At 38.7% G+C, this 21,480-nt stretch overlaps 1 protein-coding gene and 2 long non-coding RNA genes across 6 annotated transcripts in view; 2 read left to right on the forward strand and 1 right to left on the reverse strand.

Moving 5' to 3' along the window:
- Positions 1 to 21,480, forward strand: part of SYNJ1 (synaptojanin 1) — a 53,709-nt gene that overhangs the window by 27,662 nt on the left and 4,567 nt on the right. For all 4 annotated transcript variants that reach the window (XM_081907969.1, XM_081907970.1, XM_081907971.1 and 1 more), the window contains exons 14-31: positions 3,934 to 4,125; positions 4,226 to 4,310; positions 5,565 to 5,705; positions 6,540 to 6,732; positions 7,465 to 7,623; positions 8,381 to 8,537; positions 9,100 to 9,217; positions 9,318 to 9,533; positions 10,410 to 10,488; positions 11,714 to 11,879; positions 12,099 to 12,311; positions 13,200 to 13,337; positions 13,952 to 13,990; positions 14,762 to 14,806; positions 15,527 to 15,562; positions 15,652 to 15,704; positions 16,084 to 16,192; positions 17,216 to 17,436. In XM_081907969.1, the coding sequence (XP_081764095.1) occupies positions 3,934 to 4,125; positions 4,226 to 4,310; positions 5,565 to 5,705; positions 6,540 to 6,732; positions 7,465 to 7,623; positions 8,381 to 8,537; positions 9,100 to 9,217; positions 9,318 to 9,533; positions 10,410 to 10,488; positions 11,714 to 11,879; positions 12,099 to 12,311; positions 13,200 to 13,337; positions 13,952 to 13,990; positions 14,762 to 14,806; positions 15,527 to 15,562; positions 15,652 to 15,704; positions 16,084 to 16,192; positions 17,216 to 17,436 (2,360 nt within the window). The remainder of the gene's footprint in view (positions 1 to 3,933; positions 4,126 to 4,225; positions 4,311 to 5,564; positions 5,706 to 6,539; positions 6,733 to 7,464; positions 7,624 to 8,380; positions 8,538 to 9,099; positions 9,218 to 9,317; positions 9,534 to 10,409; positions 10,489 to 11,713; positions 11,880 to 12,098; positions 12,312 to 13,199; positions 13,338 to 13,951; positions 13,991 to 14,761; positions 14,807 to 15,526; positions 15,563 to 15,651; positions 15,705 to 16,083; positions 16,193 to 17,215; positions 17,437 to 21,480) is intronic.
- LOC309368218 overlaps positions 1 to 21,480 on the reverse strand; it is a 34,287-nt gene that overhangs the window by 6,810 nt on the left and 5,997 nt on the right. The window lies entirely within an intron of this gene.
- Positions 17,444 to 20,468, forward strand: LOC309368223. Its single transcript, XR_014167652.1, has 2 exons — positions 17,444 to 17,730; positions 18,950 to 20,468. It is a non-coding gene; the product is annotated as an uncharacterized lncRNA (long non-coding RNA).

The following is a 21,480-nucleotide window of genomic DNA, read 5'->3' on the forward strand; positions in this document are numbered from 1 at the left end:
GTATAGTATAGCACCCATTTGGGATGAAATGTTATCATGTTAACTTTCTCTATTTTTTTCTCATTCTGAAATACATGCATACAGGAGAATCTTTTTTATGTATTTGGTTGGCAGTGAGATGCACTTCAAATGAAAAGTGGCAGGCCACTTCTTCATCTTATGCACTCATAGAATGGTTTGCTGGCAGGTCAGACCTCTTTGCAAGCTTTGAGGAGGAAGAAAGAGAATAGGGTCCTCCTGTTTTCATATGGTCCTGCACAGTGCTTTTTTCGGGGGGGGGGATGCAGGGGTATGCCTACCGCCTAAACATGGGTGCAGATTCCACCTGAGTTAAATCATTGGGTGGTCTAGCTCCGTATTGTCTTTACTGATTGGCAGTGGCATCTTAGATGTTTGGACAGGAGTATTTCCCATCTCTACATGCAGATGCTGAGGCTTGAACAGGGGACCTTTTGCAACACAGAAAAAAGCTTTGAAATATTGGGTTGCAAGACATTGAGAAATGCTTGCTTGCAAGTGAAGACAAGTCCCTTGCATGTTCCTTTGTATGTTACTTTCCAACACAGATCCAAAGAATCTGGTTGGAGGTCGTGGGAGGTGGGTGAAGGACACACTTGACCAGGTGTGGTTTGTCAGCACAGGCATGAACAGTAGAAATGTTGACCTGGGATGGGAACTGTATGAGTGACAGGTCCCACTCCTTTAAAAATAGAATGGAAGTGGCATTGGGATGTCTTTGTTTTCTGCCTAGCCATGTATTCTAGTTTCTGCCAAGGTGCCTTTTTAGCTTTTTAACCTACCTCCCATACTGATGCAGAAGTTGTGTTCAGAATTCTTTTGAAAAAAACTTTTGGGGTTTCCTGAGCTGAAAGTTCATCTGAGGGTGTGAGCCAGGACACCATTCCTAACTGGAGATGCTGGGGATTGAACCAGGGACCTTTTGCATGCAAAGCATATGCCTATCATAAAACTATGGTCCTTCCCCATACATCTTCCCTGCCAGCATGTCTGAAATCAATAAAGATGAGAGGCATGCTCTGCAGATGCTTTGGGCACATTATTCCCCGCACCCCCTTGAGAGGAGTGGAGGCAGCACAGATTGATGTCTAGAAGTTTGCTTCTTTACATTACAGTATTTTTAGACCACCAGGCACCATGATCTAATGTAATGGAAGGGGGGGGGGGCTAACCTATGGTGTTCTAGATATTGTTGGACTAAAAAGTCCCATCAGCCCCAACCGCTGGCAATTCCAGCTTGATCTGATGGGAGTTGGAGTCTCAACATCATCTGAAGTGCCACATCACCTGCAGGTTAGACCATAATCGGTTATGGATTGAAAAACTTACTCTCAGTATTACACAGATACTTAACAAATCATAGGCTGGCTTTGAATGTCTGCTTTGAGTAACTGGTTTTAACTTTCCATTGATAATTTTGCTGCTTTATTCATTTTGTAAACCACTTTGAGTTCTTTTCTTGCAATCAGTGGTATATAGATTTGATGAAATAAATAAAAAATACATTATTGTGGGTATGAATTTTTGAAAAGTAACTTCTGTGGTGTGTATTTAACCCATGAAAAAATGGAGTTGCCAGTATTCAAAAGATTCCTTGAGCTATTGCACTCAGGCATATGGTTGGTCTTTCTAGCTTTCTCATAGGGCCCCAAGATCACTAGTAAATCTTAAAATTGAACAAGTTGGCATAATATTTGAAACTCTGAAATGCCCTATTTTTCCATTACAACTTGAGTGCTGTTGACCAAGACAACATTTCAAAGAAAAAATTGTAGGGGGGGAATTTCCCTTAGGCAAATGAATTTCAAATAGTATAAACTATGCCCAGTTGACTGAAATACACTTATGCATATTCATCCTACTAATAGAATAACCATATTGTACAGTCAAAGGGCATGAACAACAGAAAGTGGTGTGCTGTTTTTTAAAGAAACATAATTGCAAAATTTTCAAATGCCTTAAAGGGGATCTGGTTATTGCATTTTCTGTTAACTTGTGTTTACTAAAATGCACCATAGTAGTTTTACATGCTATATTAAAAATACTGCCTTATCCCTAAAACATTGTCAATTTTAATAGCTGAAGTCTCTCTGAGAAGCAGTTCAGTGTAAGAACTTATTGACAGTATCCTCTTTGCCTATATGCTAGCTTTATTTCTATGAACATTCTTGTTAATATTAAAGCGCTGAAATGACTTGATGTGTTTTTCTGTATTAGAGAAGGGATAAACTTATAGACATAGTAGAAAACCCAAAGATCCAGCTTACTGCATTCAGAGTTAACTACCTAGCTGATGTTCATGCTGCTTCTATTGGTATTTTTTCCTGATTTGCTTTAGCTTCTTGATTTATGAAGTTTGGCTTTATTCTGGTTTATGGGCTGCAGATGGAGAAAACATTTGGGGTTTGATCCAGAGAAAAGCCTGCGCCAAGGGACTAGGAAGCTGTCACTCCTAGAGGGAGTCTGCTGAAGGGGAAAGGGGCAGAATATCTGAATATCAGGCAGAGGCACCATCCACACATGAAAACTCCTTCCCATTTAGCAAGCACTCTTGGGAGCACCTTCGCAGGGGGTTGGAAAGACTATTGGGATGAGGAGGGGAAAGGAAAGCCATATTTTACCAGCCTAGCTATGCATGCATTCCTCTGGATTCAACCAATAGTAGTTTCTACCAATGTAACTTGAACAGATTAATCTAGAGAGAGTAGCTGTTTGATAATTTTTAAGCTAAAAGAGCCCTGCTGCCACCTGTTTCCTCATCAGTGTTCTACGGTTTGTTAGAAGACTTGGTTCATACAATATATACTTGAAGTAAACCCTTAAGAGTTCAAAAACAAGTTAAGGCACAATTTGCACCTCAAGAAAGTGGGAGGAGAACTGTCCCAATAACATTGCTTTGATAAATGATGAAGTGCATGTTTGAAGCACAGTACATGTGCAAGCAATTTTAACCTAACATAATTACAGTTGGATTAATAGGCTGTTTAATTACATACAATGGATAACTTAATTTGAGTTAAAATAAATTTATTCCATTTGATCCCATCTATTCAAAGAATAATTCAGACATGGAGCAAAGCATGTTGGGAATTGATTATTGATACACAGAACTAACTGAAATATAAAAAGGATTCCAATTTTAAATGTTTTGAAGAACATATTATTTATTAAATTTAGATACTGCCCTTCATCTGAAGATCGCAGAACAATTTACAGCAAAAAATTATATATATATATATATATATGCTTTCGTAGATTTTCACGGGTACAGGAATGCAGGTTTTGGTGTCCTCGGGTGTCTTCCCGTGTAAAAGTTGGGGTGTCTAGGCGACGTTTCGACGAGGTCTCACTCGTCATCTTCAGGCTGGTGCTTTCGGCTTCTTGTTACTGGAACAGAGCAGGATCTCAGTGTTTGAGTTCCTATAAATACTGTTGAGGGGGTGTGGTGTATAGCCTCCAATGTTCTGGGCAGAACTTCCTCTCTGCCCAGAACATTGGAGGCTATACACCACACCCCCTCAACAGTATTTATAGGAACTCAAACACTGAGATCCTGCTCTGTTCCAGTAACAAGAAGCCGAAAGCACCAGCCTGAAGATGACGAGTGAGACCTCGTCGAAACGTCGCCTAGACACCCCAACTTTTACACGGGAAGACACCCGAGGACACCAAAACCTGCATATATATATATATATATATATATATATATATATATATATATACACAAAACATAATATTGGATAATCAGGAGAACTATCTTTTAAAAACAAATGGAACTATGTCAACTGAGCAGTGCATGTCTTTTAAATAAATTGCTATCTTGATCAGTAACTTTTTAAAATGTAAAGCTTACAATCTTATCTGTCACTTGCTGACTTCTGTGTAAGCAAATCAGTCTTAATATTCTTTTTGTAGCATCAGCAAAAATACTGAAGAGCATGTGTGAGAATTTTTATAAGTATTCAAAGCCCCAAAAAATTCGCATTTGTGTTGGAACATGGAACGTCAATGGTGGAAAGCAGTTTCGAAGCATTGCCTTTAGAAACCAGACTCTCACTGACTGGCTTTTAGATGCACCAAAGGTAGCTGGCATCAGTGAATTCCAAGGTGAGAGTCCTTATCATGTTAATCAGTTTTGGTTGGATGTTTAGCCATTCTGATTTTTGTCCTTCCGAAGTAATTACCTAAACCTCATATGTTAATTCAGATCGACGGAGTAAGCCGATTGACATCTTTGCTATAGGATTTGAAGAAATGGTAGAGCTAAATGCAGGAAACATTGTGAGTGCAAGGTAAGTGTCACTTCTATGGAAACCACAGAAGCAAGTTAATCAGATTTTGTCAAACTTTCAAAATTTGTGTGAAAGCTTACTGCAATACTAAACACTTCAAAACCTAATTATCAAAGCTTGAACACAGGATTTGTCTGGGTGTCTAGCAAGGCATTAATCTTTTTTGCTACTGGCAGCCCATATGCAACATATCACAAGCTAGTTTTTAAACTGCCAATAGCATCACAGAACAGTTTACAGTATAGCAAGTGGGGATGGGGCCTGGGGAGGGGGAGAGACACAAAACTATTAAGAAAAGCAATGTTGAACTTAGCATTATGAATGCTTTCTCATGAACTGCAGCCCCACATTGGTTTGTGCTGGCTCCAAAGTAGTAAGTCAAATGAGAAAAGGTTATTTTGTGAACCAGACTTCAACTAAGCAGCCGTCCTTTTTAAAAGTATTTTTAAAAGGAATATATTTATTCATAGTCAAAACAAAAAAAAAATCCTTCCAGTAGCACCTTAAAGACCAACTAAGTTAGTTCTTGGTATGAGCTTTCGTGTGCATGCACACTTCTTCAGAAGAAGTATCTGAAGAAGTGTGCATGCACATGAAAGCTCATACCAAGAACTGACTTAGTTGGTCTTTAAGGTGCTACTGGAAGGAATTTTTTTTGTTTTGACTATGGCAGACCAACACGGCTACCTATCTGTAACTGTATATTTATTCATACTAAGGCTGCAGAGGCATGAGTGAGCATTTTCCAGTGCAAAGCTTGTACTCTTATAGATTTAGACTCATAGAGTTAGAAGGGACCGTGTGGGTCATCTAATCCCATTCCCTCCAATGCAGGAATCTGTTGCCCAGTGTGGGGCTCAAACCCACAACCCTGCTCTACCAACTGAATCTCATGCTCTACCAACTGAGCTATCCGAGGAATTAGTGTTACAATTTGATTCTAGCTTGAGTGTGGGAGGTTTCCATGTGTGTTCCTGTTCCTTCTATTCCTCAGCAGGAAATGAGAACAGCATTTTTTAAAAAAAAAAAATTCTTCAAGTCTTCCCCTCTGCTGAATCTCAGTTTCATTTCCAATTTGGATAAAATGTTCTTGCAAGTTGCCCTTACTATATAGTTTTTATTTTTTTTATTTTTTTGTTTTTACATTATCTGGTATTCATTGTAGCACACACACAAGAGCAGTCTCTGTTCTCTTTGGCAAAGTTTGTGAGCACTTGCATGCTGTAAAAACTTTTCTTTTTCCCACACTGGCAGTACAACAAATCAAAAACTATGGGCTGCTGAATTGCAAAAGACCATCTCCAGGGATTGCAAATATGTTCTGCTGGCTTCAGAACAGTTGGTGGGTGTTTGCCTTTTTGTATTCATCAGACCTCAACATGCACCATTTATCAGGTCAGTAAATTGACATGCTGAAACATAGTTCAGGTCATTTAAAGTGAAACAAGTGATGTTAACCTAAAACCTTGTAGAACTGCTGCCAGTCACTTCAGACAGTACTAGGCTAGGTGGAGCAACCGTCTGACTTAGGAACATAAGAAACTATATTTTCTTTAAAATATAAAGCGGTATAGACATTAATAGTAGTAGTAGTAGTAATAATTAATAATAGTCAAAAGCAAATGTTTCTTTGAGAATGGATTTGTTCATGTTTAATATCTGCTTTTAAAATAACAGAAGTCATTTGCTAGTGGCAGGAGAAGCACTGTCTTGTTTGACTATAATCTGAAAACCCTAATAAATAATGGTTGGTGTTACAGATAGACATGCCCTTTGCTATTCTGGTTCCATTGCAAAAGATCCTGGTAGGAATTAATTGAAGCATATGGGTTTGAAGCTGAAGTAGGAACCTGGTTAATCTTCGCAGTTGCAGAAGTCTAAACTTGCCAGATTGCCATGGTAAATTGGCAGAAGGCTTCAGTGCCAGTATCCCTTGATAGTACATTGCACGACTGTTGAATTCTGCTCATTTGTTTCCATGCCAGTTCACCAACTTCCTGTCTGAAAAATAAGAATTATGCATAAGTGATTTGGCAGGAGAACTTCTGAAAAATGAGTAATAATTTGCTTTCTTCCAGCTGCCACAAATAACAAACATAGGCACGTGCAGGCAAAGCAGCATAATTTAATCTTCAAAAATTAAATGGTTTTAAATATAATTGAAGCTGGTAGAAGCTTTTGCCAAGATTTTGAAAACTCAAATGAACTTATTTTACATTTCATTCTTAGGGATGTTGCCGTTGATACTGTAAAGACTGGCATGGGAGGAGCTACTGGTAATAAAGGTGCAGTAGCAATTCGAATGCTGTTTCATACTTCCAGCCTTTGCTTTGTATGCAGTCACTTTGCTGCAGGACAGTCACAAGTCAAAGAGAGAAATGAGGATTTCATGGAAATATGTCGAAAGCTGAGCTTCCCAATGGTAAGGAATAATTCAGTCTCTCATTTTAGATAGAATTGTAGAGTTGGAAGGGACCCTATACCTAAAAACATACTGCCAATATGTACCTCTAGCCACTTCTTTTCCATAGTTGTATTTAATTTCTTTCTATTATGTTTTACCTCTATGTTGTTACCTCTGTGAGATCAACAGTTAAGATTCATCATTTTTATGATGTTAGCACAATATACTTCATCTTTATGGTGACAGCATTATGATAGAGATAACATTTTAAATTTCCAGATGCAAGTCAATAGTATAAACTCTTCACATGAATTTGATAAATTTCTAACTAATTTTTGTGTGTAGTGTGTTTGCAGCCCATGATTGCACTCATCCTTACAACTTGATGAGGCAGTCTGAGTCATCACATAATAGCTTTACTAGAGTTTAAAGAATGAACATTCTTATTAATGCTCCCCTTCATAAAAGGCACTGTGTAACAGGACTATACTGCATGTCACTCTCTTTGAGCCTGCTTGTCTCAAAGGTTTATACTAAGGAGAAATGATGGTATTGTGATGAGTTCTTAGGGGGTATTAAAACGTAAATAACAATAGTAACTATGGCTTTTTAGGTAAAGGTAAAGACTGACAAAATATGGATTTTATTCATTTTTACAAAGCTGTAAATACAGGTATCATTTTATTAAACTAGGGGTAGCACTTGGGTTCATAATTATATTTAGTTGGAGTTCTTTTTTTCCTTTTTCAGGGAAGAATGCTGTTTTCCCATGACTATGTATTCTGGTGTGGTGATTTCAATTACCGTATAGATCTTCCTAATGAGGAAGTAAAGGAACTAATTCGGCAACAAAATTGGGATGCTCTCATTGCAGGCGATCAACTTGTTAATCAGAAAAATGCTGGACAGGTAACATCTCAGGTTTCCTTTAGTGAGGTGTTTGTTCTGATATAGAACCTGATATAGAAATCGACAACCTTCATTTTGGTATGGTTCCTGGCTGGAGGCAGGTTGAGCTTCCATTACCTATTTGAAATGCATTCATGCACTCACACATCACTACCACCACTCTGCTCCGTATGTAGAGTGGCACATCTGAGTGCCCTGCCATGTCTAGTTTCGTTCATAATCCTCTCACCAAGTAATCTGATGTGCATAGAACACGTAGCAGATCACTGAAAAGGCTAGGTCACAACTCTTCTCTCTGACATGCTCGTTCTTTGGAAGGATTTATTTATTTTTTTGTAGGGAAAAACATTGTCTTGTAAGTCCCAAGCAAGTACAGCCCAGACAGTTCATTCAGAGCTAGGGCTCTGTATCCCAGAGAGGATGAGGTTTGTAGGAACTGCTTTAATTCATAGGTTGCAGTCTCCCTAGTTGCACAACATTTTGTAGCACTGTTTTGCTTCTGGATTAGTCACAATATTGGGGGTCCATGTTGTAAAAGTGGACTAGAGTGTCTTTCACCAGGAAAGCTGAGATCAATTGTAGTGGATCTATATTGCCATCATATTGGTCTGCGGTAATGTGTTCTATGTGTGTGGTCTTTTGACTAACTTGTTAGAAGCTTTAGCTGTTGGGGCCATATTATAAAGTTGCTGCAGACTTACCATATGTGTTCCTTACAAGCTGTATATCAGCTAAAGTTTTATTCAATTTCCTACAGATATTTAGAGGCTTTCTAGAGGGAAAAATAGCCTTTGCTCCTACATACAAATATGACTTATTTTCGGATGACTATGATACCAGTGAAAAATGCCGTACACCAGCCTGGACAGATCGTGTACTGTGGAGGAGAAGAAAATGGCCTTTTGACCGATCAGGTCAGATAATAATATTGAATATTAACCAGTGCAAAGTGATAAAACAACTTTTGATAGGACAGTAGTATGATTTTTAAACATTCAAGTTTTTTATTTAATACTGAAATTATTAAGTTGTTCATTTATTAGGATATGTGCTATAGTAGCTAGCCATGCACAAAATACTGATTTTCATGGCCATTTCACCTTTTTGTACATGGATATGCTTGCCCAAATTAATGAAAGGTATATAAAGTACTTTGAATACTTGAAACGAGCTATATAAATGCCAAGTCTGAAGTACAAATTATTCACTTTTCACATACTCACTCTTCACACTTGCTGCAGCCCATGTGTAGACTTGTGCAGTCTTTCTTAAAGAAGCAAAAGCAAAGGCCCAATATTCTCCTAGCAAGCAGTTAAGGGAAACATACAGATTTTCTTCTCATTTGAAGAGGTGACCTTTATTTGAGTATAAAATGAAATATAAATCTCCCCTTCCCACAGGCTTCTTCTCCCCTTTGTTTGTTTATATTCTGACTATTATAGCATATTCATATAATTTCTTATATGACTTTTGTAGCGGAAGACATGGATCTTCTTAACTCCAGTTTTCACGATGAAAGTAAACATATTTACACATGGAGTCCTGGAACTTTGTTGTATTATGGAAGGGCAGAGCTGAAAACATCTGATCATAGGTTTGAAGTTGCCCTTTTGTAATACCTTCTAATATTTTAAAAATCTATTTTTTTATGCTCCTCGGCCATTGATGTGCATCCTTTATTTATGTTTTTGCAGGCCTGTTGTTGGGTTGATTGATATAGATATCTTTGAAGTTGATGCAGAGGAACGACACAAAATTTACAAGGAAGTGATTGCAGTGCAGGGACCACCTGATGGTACTATAATGGTCTCTATCAAAGGGTCTTCAACAGAAGAGAACTATTTTGATGATGGCTTGATTGATGAACTTCTTCAAAAGTTTGCAACTTATGGTGAAGTTATACTCATAAGGTTAGAGCCACTTCATTTCAAGGACATTTTTGTAGAGGACAGCTTGGGCATGCCCCATCTTCGTTGTCTCCTTCACAACAAACAGGGAAGAGAATGTTGGTCACTTGCAATGCAAGTTCCTTCTGGTGTTTGTAGGAGGCATTCAGTCCTCACCTAACCTAGTGACTGACTCATACTCATTTTGGCCATAGCTCAACTGTGCTCCAACATGTGCTAGCAGATACCACTTTCCCTTTTTGCCTTCTTATAAGGTCAGACTCTTAGGTGTACTCTATTCTTCAGCTTGGCCACTGGCCAGAAATCAGGAGGAGCCTCTGAATGAGGCCTAGTCTACAAAGTCAGGTAAAGTTAGCCATCCTGGATGCCTCCTACACCCAAACCAAAAGGAGCATTCATGACAAGTGAATAATGTTCCATTCAGACATCCCAAGAACAGTTGTAGTCTGGGGGCGGGGGACAGAAATAGCATGGTTAATGTAAGGAGGATTTTTAAGTGAACCAAAGGGGAAGGCAATGGTGACTTTTTGAATAAAGGGTTACTTGACTCCGGATGGGATTTTTGGTGCTAGTTGGAGGGTCAGGACCTTCAGGAACAGCAAAATGTTACCCTGATTGTATCAGGATACATGAACTTGAGCTTTTGATTATTAGAAAACTTCTTAGCTCAAGACACACAGGACCATGATGCAGTTTTGTGCATGTCAGTAGGGTATGGTGAGCAGTCCTGCAAAGGCACCCTGTACTAGATAATCAGCTCTTACCAATCTTTGTCTTTGAGACCACAATAGAAACTTGGAGGCTAGGTGGATGCCCAGTGACAGGAGTATAAATGTTTGTTTTATGATTTGTCATTTTAACATTGGCTATATTTCACAGATTTGTAGAAGACAAAATGTGGGTGACATTCTTGGAAGGGAGCTCTGCTTTAAATGTTCTTAACATGAATGGCATTGAGGTAATAAGCATTTTTATGTGTCGCCTGCTAAGTTGTAGTGTTTTATGCATATTGGGATCTTTTACTTATTTCCCCCCCCCCTCTCTCTCTATATATATATTTATAAAAGGAATTCTATATCACCATATCATAAAATATTAGGGTGGTGTACCATGCTGAAACATAAAATATCATTAAAACAATACAAATAATCAGTAAACTGGCTAATATATATTTTTAAATAATAATAATCAGGCAACCTGAAGCAAAAGCATTTGTAGTGCTTTGTGGGGCTAGCAGAGGACAATCATTTTCTTTCCCACCCTGCTGTGTTACATAGTGCTAGAAGCCTCACGTTCAGGACTTTCAGCTTTGAAACCCAGTGCTTTCTTTCTATATAGCTGAAGTGGGAAAATATAGTTTGCATGGAGAAGAATGTTTGTACCTTCATGCCTCCCCTCCCTCCTAATGCTCACCTCCAACAGGTCAGCCAGGCTAATTCCCTCCCATCTTTCTCCAATTTCCTTTTGTGTGTGTGTTTCCAACTGATACCTGTTTTTAATGGACACACCATGGTTCACCTGCTGTCAGCCATAGATTAAATTACTTGACTCATTGTCTGACCAACTTCCTGATCCTTTAGACCAGGCATCCCCAACCTTTGGCCTTCCAGATGTTTTGGACTACAATTCCCATCATCCCTGACCACTGGTCCTGTTAGCTAGGGATCATGGGAATTGTAGGCCAAAACATCTGGAAGGCCAAAGGTTGGGGATGCCTGCTTTAGACCATAGATTTTTTTCCCCTCATCCTGGATTGAAGTGAGAGCTGTCAACAGAGGATTGAATAACATGTTTTTTTTACATAGGTATGCTAGAGCAGCAGCATGTTATGTGTCCTCCATTAAAAAGTTGTTGTCAAGCAAGTTACATCTTTGGCAGTCAATGCAAAACTTTTCAGAAACAAGATGAGTTTATAATCTATTTTCTTAACTCTATGCCTTTTAACATTCAACACATTCTCACAGGGCTGTTCTGTTGTTAATTATTTAATGCACAAACTTAACCTGTGGGTGAGTTTCAGGCTGAGCAAATTCAGCCTCCCATTATATCATGAGGAAGAATCTTACTTCTGTTTTCACTGTTAGAATTAGAATTATGACTTATATTTGTAGTTTTTTTTAAGTAGTTGCACAAACCATAATCAATAATTATATTAATTATTCTCTGATGTGTTTGAAATTCAGCTGCTTGGGAGGACAATCAATATTAATTTGAAAAACCCAGATTGGATTAAGAGCTTGGAGGAAGAGATGAGTCTGGAGAGAGTGAATATTGCCTTGCCTTCATCAACCAGTTCCACTTTGCTTTGTGAAGATGTGGAGGTTTCAGCAGACTATGATGATATGGAAGGTTTGTCGAACTCAAACTTAAATCTATACTCTAATTAGGTTTCATCCATTATGCATAATCTTACATTATAAAAGTTTGATTATTGATATTTTGTAGGAAAGTGGTAGCAGCTCTAGTAGCTTTTTAAAAAAAGCTCTACAGTATTTGCTGTATTAATTGCGGTACAGCTTGACAGATTTGTAGTTCTGTTTACTTAATAATATTTTACTTTGTTTCAAGGTGATGTTGATGATTATAGTGCTGAAGTAGAAGAAATTCTTCCACAGCATCTACAGCTAGCAGGAGGTTCTGGTCTTGGAGCCTCACCTGCCTCTTCACCTCGTTCAAGCCCTTGTCAGTCGCCTACATTATCAGATGGGCCACCTCCAGCTCTTCCATCAAGACCAAGCAGAGCACCTAACAAGACTCCTGGACCACCTACATCTTCTCAAGGTATTGCCACATCTTACCAATATCCTCTCCATATGTGCATGTACTTATTTGTACATTCCATTAGATGCATGTATATGGATATTCACATACAAAGTACCCAAGATTGTTGAAACAAAGGTCTTCAAGAACTTTGTGAGCCTGAGGGCAATAACCATCTTATTGCTATGGTAACCTGCTCTGGGAGATTATTTTTGGCTGAAATAAACAACACTAATATAATGATTTAATATTCCATATTACAGTTATAAAGAGTGCGCAAACATCAATGAAATGCTTTTTAGCAATTTATATTAAATACTATAGGTATTAACAGTACTACTGAGGAGATGGTACTTGCTTTCCTGAAAGAAATAACAGGATTTGTGTGCTGAGCTTCTTTGAATAATGTAATTTGAAAAAATAGTTGTTATATAAGGGACGCGGGTGGCACTGTGGGTAAAACCTCAGTGCCTAGGACTTGCCGATCATCTGGTCGGCGGTTCGAATCCCCACGGCGGGGTGAGCTCCCGTTGTTCGGTCCCAGCTCCTGCCCACCTAGCAGTTCAAAAGCACCCCTAAGTGCAAGTAGATAAATAGGTACCGCTTTATAGCGGAAAGGTAAACGGCATTTCCGTGCGCTGTGCTGGTGCTGGCTCGCCAGAGCAGCTTTGTCACGCTGGCCACGTGACCCGAAAGTGTCTGTGGACAGCGCTGTCCGCAGACTCCCGGCGCTGGCTCCCAGCGCTGGCTCCCGGCCTCATGAGCAAGATGAGCACGCAACCCCAGAGTCGGACACGACTGGCCCGTACAGGCAGGGGTACCTTTACCTTTACCTTTTAGTTGTTATATAACTAGGCATAAGAATGCTTTTTTTTTTTAATACTTCAGTATATAAATTACTATTGCCAGGTTCTCCAATAGATTTTCAACCAATTGCCCAACAAAAAGAGTCTACCCAAAGTTTGGAACCGAAACGCCTGCCTCCACCTCGGCCCGGAGCACCTCCTGCTCGCCCTGCTCCACCACAGAGACCACCTCCACCGGCAGGTAAGCCGGTAAAATGTGAAAATAATACCTGAAGAAAGTTATTCTATTGTTAGTGGTAAATTAGCTTAAATTAAGAATACCTTTGTTGTGACTCTGTAGAGGGTTTTGGGAGCTTTGTCTTCTGTTTGTACATAACCACAGCTTGCTGTGCCTTCTGAACTGACAAAACTATGGTTAATGGTAACTATGGTTTGTTTGAAATAACTTTATAACCCGTGGTTTCAAACAAACCAGTTACCATTAACCACAGCTTTGCCAGTTTGGATGACACAATAACCTGCAGTTAAGGAAAAACAGAAGCAAAAACTTCCAAACTGTTTCTTCCCTTGTCACCGCACTGGAGGAAGGGAGTGGGGAGTGCATGGCCCCAAGGCTCATCTACATTTGTTCTTATCATGTTAAACTATGCTTTAGCCTGCTGAATACAGCCACTACTACCCTATCTATTGATGCTTTTCTAGCTCTCTGTCTATAACTTTGAGTATGAAGGTCTCAAAGACTATATAATTACAAACAGTGCATTTATTGTTCCTGATTCTTGATTTCCTTTGTCTCATGCTTCTCTTTCAATTCATACTTTTTATTTATTGCTGCATCTGCTTCTTACCCTTAAGGAGGTAAAAGTCCTGCCCCTGCTAGAAAAGAACTTGGAGGTAATGTTTGTGTTCAAATATGACTTAAATAGTGGGTAAAATATTTTGTGTTAATCTAGATTTCTTTGTTAACACTTTTGTTGATATCCAGTCTTAATCATTCATATTCACAGAAGCTCCATTTAAATCATTTGGACTTGAAACAGGGCTACTCTGAGTAAGAGTGAGTTGGATATCATTCTTTGTTTTTAACAAAGGCTTTATGACACAGTTTTAGTTTTAGAATGTTTTTATTTTCCTAAAAGTAGTAAAGTTACCTATGGCTTTGAAATGTTAAAGATGGTGCTAAAATCGTAGTAATATGCCTGATAAAATATGAATTGCAAATGTGAACAAACCTGTAACTGAGATTATGTGTGGAGGATAGGAGGAGTTACACTGGTTTGTTCCAAAAGCCTGGATGAACAAAATAGTTTTTGCCTGGTGCCTAGTAACATATGGTGCCAGGTTCACATCCCTGTGGAAAGTAGGGAAAGGCATACTGAAATTTAGTTCACAGGGTCCTGACAAAGAAACACAAATTCTTAAACCTGTTTTTTTTATCTTGTTTATGATTTAAATAGGATCCTATCAATGAAAAATAAAATGAAAGCTCTTTAATCTTTCTAAATGTGAACTTCATGCTTGCTTATTTCCCCCTCAAATCGCAGCAATATACTGTTTGAGTTGATCACTTTATTCAGAACAAAAGCCTTGCAATTCTGTTTTTTCTTACATTTCCTTGCCCTGCTGCATGGCCAATATACTGCTTTTCTGCTTTTCTCTGATAAGGTCTTGGTGCTCCTCCCAGTCCTGGTGTAGCCAGGAGAGAAGAAGGTAATGAATTTTCCTCCTGTCAACTGTATATGCAAATATTCATGCACAGCTGTCCTGACTTTCTTGCCTGAGGGTTCCTATTTGTACTTTATAATTTTCGGTGTTAACTTATTGAGATAATAATTCAGTCATGACAAATGACGTCAAATTTGTGTGTTTTTTTTAAAAGAAAGCACTAAATTGCAAGTGCTAAATTGTGTGAGATCAAAACTTCTATTGAGTCAATAGTCAGGCAAATGTGAATATGCTTTAGGCATGTTTCTTCTGAAAATGTACTAGTTTTTGTTGAGAAAGTGAAAACCACATAACTATGGTTTAGATTAAGCATTGAACTGTCAGATTAGTCTCCTTGTAAGCACTGGAGATATTCAGCCTAATTTGGAGTCAATTTGCTTTTTACTGGAACCATTGATAAACAATTCTGTAAATCAGTTATCATATTCACAGTGCATCTAAGGTGATCATTCATAGAGGATTCCTAACAATTAGGAGCATTTCATTCTTCTAGCATCATGCTATGCTGAGGGAATAAAGCATGCAATTGTTATGCCATTAAAGACTATCAAAACATGTTAAAAATACAGATAGGTACAGTAATGTAAACATTTGAATTAGGATGTCTGCAACTTTCTCAACTAAATATAAAATCACGTATTTGTAAACCTAAATATTCACTAGTATAAACTGATTTATTTGTTTATTTTTGTTCTTATTACAAAGCTCAAAAAAGCCCTGGGCCACAAAGAAGAGACATAGGTACTATATATTGAGGTTAAATACTTAATTACAGAGAATCTGGATTTTGAAATATATTCTAAATTAGTGACTTCTTTCTGTTTCTGCAGCTCAGAGTCATTCACCATCTCTAGCTGGACCTACAAGCATAGGAACTAGACCGGTAGGCAATCAGAGCTTGTGATGTGGTTGTGATATTGTGATCCTGTGTTTGGGTTTATTAACTTCAAAGTTTGTAGAAGAGAATGTGATAAAACTTTATCGTGCAATCTTTTGAAATAATGGTTCGTATTTAGTGATACTAGCCAAGGAATCCTCATTTTCCCAAAAAACCTCTAGGATCTGTGTTATTTAATTTGAATCCCAGCACTAAGATTTCAGGATTTAGCTTTTCCGATTTCCCTAAATATTAAGCTATTAAAATATTTGACCTTGATTGCACAGTCATTGCAATCTGAAGTGAACTGAACTTCCATTCACAGGCAATTGTTAGGGTTTCCAAATTGTAACCATATTGCATCTCTGCACCTAATGCATTTCAGACTATTCCTCCCCGAGCTGGAGTCATTAGTGCACCACTAAGCCACGTCCGTCCCCCTGTGGGGAGACAAACACCTGAAGTCCAACCCAAGCCAGCAGAATCACCAAGAGGTAAATTGTTTGTTTTTGCTTTAATGTAGTTATCTTGCAGTTTAGTGGCGAGACCTATATATTACAGTCTACTCTTCCCACTTTCCCAGAATTGGTTCTGTGACAGTGTCCTGTTCACATCTCTTTTAGAATTAATGTCAGTTTCTTAGCATCAATAACAAAGGTGGTTCAAGGTTGCTAATGGAATAAAGTCTCAGTCATGCACTTAAAGCAATTTTGTAAACTATAGGTCTGCTATGCAGAGAAGATATTAGATTTTTTTGTAGCCACTTCTGGGCAGTACTTTTGTTTTAAAAATACTGCAAGAGAATCTGCTTATCCATATGAATGGAAATAATTACAGATCCTTTATCCATGGGTACACAAGTATTTCAGAGGTATAGAATGAAATAAAGAGAATGAACTAGATTAATGAGCAACCTCAGGAAAATTTGTTGCTAACTACTTTGGAGATGTTTATTACAGCTAAAGATAGTAGTTCTCACTCCTACTGTGGCATAGCTACATAGTGTGTGATCAAAGACATGACTGGTTCTTAACCTCATGGGAAATACCAGATATATATGCTGTATTCAAATGTATGCACCTCCTACTTCCTTAATGTGTGAAGACTTTATCTCTGCTCAGAACCTAAATAGCTGTGACATGAGTTCTGTGAGCCCAATGAGACTTTAGATCTGATGTTCTCAAAGAGCAGTTCCCTTCATGACAAACTGCTTTTGAAACTGATGTGAATTTCAAAAGCAGATTGTGATATCAGAGGGGTCTGGCTGTTCAAAGGGGGCAAAGATCCAAATTAGTGTAAGTTCTTGAATGAGCAGCTCTTTTAATCCAGGCCCCTGGCAGTTTTCCTGAACTGGGGTTACTCTTACATGTTTTGGTATGTGCAGTTCCATATATACAGATAATCATTTTTCCTATGGGATGCCATCCAAGGGTTGAGACGCTGACCACTGTCAAGAGACCTTTGTGTTAACTGAGAAAATCTGATTCCATTAAAAAACACTTTCTGTGTATTTGCAGGATCCCCTCTGCTTCCTGAACCACTTAAGCCACAGGCTGCCATTCCTGTTCATTCCACCACTCAGCAGCCCCCTGTCCTAAAGATGCAGGAACCTCTTGTACCTATGACAGTAACATCTCAGACAGCTTCTCCACAAAACCTGGAAGCACCACCGCAGCCTCCCCCTCGTAGCAAATCATCCCAAAGCTTGCCTTCTGAACCCGTCCCTTCACAGAAACAAGTATGTATGCAATTCTTTTTAATACTTTATTTTTAGTGCACAAGTACACTTACTTTAACAGACTTACTCAACAGCAGCATTCACATGCTGATAACTTTTACATTTAAATATATAGTGCAGTCAACTCACAACTTAAACACGTTTTACACGTGCTGTCCAGTTGAAATCACATAAATTAAACACACAGAAGGTGGAGAGCTTAAAAGCTCCTTTTGTTTTCTTGGCACAGAAAGAGCTTTTAAGCTCTCAGACTTGCTCACCAGGTTCTGGAAGGCTCTTGCAAGATCTCATAGTGTCCTCCGAGTTCCCATGAAATCTCGTGAGAGCCTCCCTGAGCTTGGTACACAAATCCCTGAGCCCAGGAAGCAAAATATTGCAAGAGTCTCCCTAAGCTTGGTAAGCTCTCTGTCTTGCTTGTGGGGCAAGACCTGTTTGGTGTGCCAGCTCTGGAATGTAAAATTGTTCTTGTGGAAGCAGTTCGACTATACATGAGTTCAGATTTATGCGCCATCCCCAGAACATAATCCCCATGTTAGATGCAAGTCAACTTTATAGAGCTATGAGAAACTATGGAGAAGAAAACACAAATGAAACATATTAAACCAACTATTAAAAAATAGTGCTGTGAATTTTAGCTTTCCTCTTTGTGGTTGTTAAAATTCATACAGATGTTTGAAATTTGAAGGTGGGGGTCTAGTTAGCGTGATACGCTTTTACTTTGAGGCACTTGCAGATCTGTTTATATTGGTGCAGCAATAAAACTGCTAGCACATTTGCAAAGCTAAGCAGGGTCTAGTATGGGGATGGGAACTGTGTGTTGAGATTCCTGCATTGCAGAGCGGTTGGACTAGATGGCCCTGGGAGATACCTTCCAATTCAACGATTTTATGATATTTTTGAAATTAAGTCCTACTGAATTTATTGGGACTTACATGCAAGTTAGTGTGTTAAGGAATCTCAGCCAGCACAGTTCTATACATACTCAGTAACAAATCCTACTGTACAGTGAGGCTTACTCCTAAGCATGCCTGCATAAAACTTAGTTTCATAAAAAACACAATTAACTAGGAATGGATTCATCATATAGAGAGACTGGTTTAAATCATGTTTCCCATTTTTATTTACATTTTTTATGAACAAACTATTTGTTTCCTATAACAAAACATGTTAATTAGCAGCTAAAGAAGGCTTTTATGTTCCTTAGGAGAATAATTGAAAGGCTTGTTGTCATGCAGTCCACATGTCTGTTGCACTACACAATTATATATCTGGTTAGAATTGAAATGGGAGGAGACAAGTGCAAAATGAAAGTGTTTTTCTTTGCATCTGTACCCATGCAAGGTCTTCCTTGATGACTAGGACATACTTGGGAGCATAGGCTACTGAACCTAAAGGTTCTTACTTTCTAATGTCAGCATGTAAACAACTATAAGTATCCAGAACTTCCCAGAACAAAGGACCGATAGTTATTGGGCACAGTCGTGTGTGTGTGTGTGTTTCATGACATGGGAAGTAAATTTGTATAGCTTTTGGTTGATGAGTCATAAATACTCATAATCTAAGAAATGAACAAATTGCAGAGCTCAAATAATTAGAAGGCATAGACAGTACAAGTTCACTTAGGTCCTGGGACCATTGGGGAGAACAGAGCAATCTTGGAGCCAGCAGATTCTAGACCAGCTCAAACCTGCCCTTGGAACATCCCTAATCATAGGCCCATAGAGTTTCTAGGTGCCACTAGCCCAAAATTACCCCCACCTCTGCTGGCAAAGAGGCACTTCCACCCCATCCTAACACACTCCAGTTAGCAGAGCTGTGGTTGGGGATTGTCTAAAAGACATTAAAGTAGGTGCCAGGCAAACCTCTGGGAGGCCACTCCATAAGTGATAAGACATGGCTGAGATGGATATTATTCTTGTAGGCAGCTGCTATATCGCAGCCTAGGTGGTAAACAGATGTCTTAAGACATGGGTAGAGTTTAACATGTATTATGGCCAAGTTTCAACTGGACTAGCTTACTAACAATATATTAATATGGTCACAGTCACACTTATATTCAAAATGACTTAACTATCCTTTCCACTGTTGGTAAGTTGGTAACTATCCTTTCCACTGTTGCTGCTTCTAAGTCTTATAAATTGGGTCAAAAAAACCTGCAAAATATTAGAAAAGATGTCTAATACTGAGCATCCATTTTCTTGGTGAAGTTAGAAAGCAGTTAAACACAGTCCTCTATACACTTTCCCCAAATAACCTGGTATGAATATATAAGAGGTATTTAGAGCAGTGCTAGAACAGTATTACTAGTTTATCCACTGGCAATCAGACATAGAAAAGTTTAACAGAATGTGTCAAAATGCAATCTCTTAGTAATGATTTGCTTCAGAAAGAGAGCTTTTGAGTCTTTGAAGCCAGTACAGCCTAATGTCCTCAACCTGCTTTTAAATCTGTAAAATCAAAAACCAATCCATGCAGTCCTTTGAACATGCTAGTCACTTACATGATTATCTCGCTCTCACATAGCAGCATGACTAAATGTCATCTGGAGCGGGTTTAAAATGCAGCCGCCCCAGTCATATGAATAGTCACTTGATCACTAAGGGTTGTATTCAATATAGCACTAAGTAGTTCCATCAGTACAAGGAAATCCTTGCGCAGCTGAACTTCCCACCTCCTCACCCTGTGAACCGCCCAAATCTGTTCTAGGGGTTCCCTAACCATCTAGAGCAGATTAGGAGAGGGCATGGCAATGCACACACAGGGGAGGACGTAGTTCTGTTGCACTAGAAGTAATCCTTGTGCTGACGGGATGAGTTACTAGAATACTGCCCAAAGGCAATATATTTTAAATGTGCAAAATGCTTGTTGGGTATCATTGACTCAAACATAGCTTGCCAGTTGAGGCAGCTTTCTTTGTAAAATCAAAGCCAAAGTGAAGGACTATTGATATCAGCGGTGGCTACCCTACAGGTTTTTTGTACCCACAAGACCTCTAAATTTGCACCCCTCAAGGTCAACAGTTTTTACTTTTTATTGGCTGCTCTCATATTGACAGTTTTTAGCTTTTTAACAACTGCTCTCATATGTCGCCCACTATGATGATGTGCTTTGCCTCCCGCAAAGTTGTCCATTTTATAAAAAAAAAATTTAGTAATGAATAATAAAAGCTTTAAAATTTATGCAAAATAACAGACGGGAAAGCATTTTACACTTTGGCTGCCCCCAGTTTGACAAGCAGCCCCCGGAGGGTTGACTGTGGGTCAACGCGGCCCTCAGCCTGAACAAGATTAGTTTCCCTGCTTTATATCATAGCAAATCCAATTAGTACAGTAGAGTGTTTCTGCATGTATGTGTTATCAAAGTAACATCTAACACTCAAATAATTGGACAGACATAGTGCTGGGTCACTTTTGAAGCATTTTACCGTGGATTTCTTCCTAATATTTTCCCTTTGATGTCTGTCTCTTTCTCACAAGCAGGATCAACCATCAGGGTAAAAGGTACCTGACTCTTTACTAGTCTTTTGTTATTTCCATCCATTATTTGTTCTCCATGAGTTGTAGCAAAAAAGATGTATGAACAATTTTGCTTCATACATCTGCACTTGCATTGAAATCACCTGCCTGCATATATAGGCAGACATGCCATAGTTTCATTCTTGCTTTCTGTAGCATATTATTGACATAAAGCACCTTATTTAGCTTGGTATGCTATGGCCTTGTAGAGTAAGGGTTCTCAAACTGTGCCAAGTAAGCCTCTCCTTAAATGAAGAAAACAGCATAAAGAAGTTTTTAAAATAAATGTCTGATTGTTGCCAGCTTTCAAAAATCAGAGGGGAGGGTCCTAATACAGGACACTAAAATAGCTAAAAATCCACAAAAAATGCCTTATGATGAAGTTGGAAATCTCACTTGCACCTCACCAAGAGGTCTGCCTCACACTTTGAGAACCACTGCTATGGGAAGTACTTAATTTGGTCCCATTTTCTGAAACTTTTAAACACTACTCAACCCTGATAACAAGACTACTTTATGAAACAAAATG

Source organism: Podarcis melisellensis (genome assembly GCF_964234715.1).
Source record: "Podarcis melisellensis genome assembly, chromosome: 4".
In the NCBI taxonomy this organism is placed as follows: domain Eukaryota; kingdom Metazoa; phylum Chordata; class Lepidosauria; order Squamata; family Lacertidae; genus Podarcis; species Podarcis melisellensis.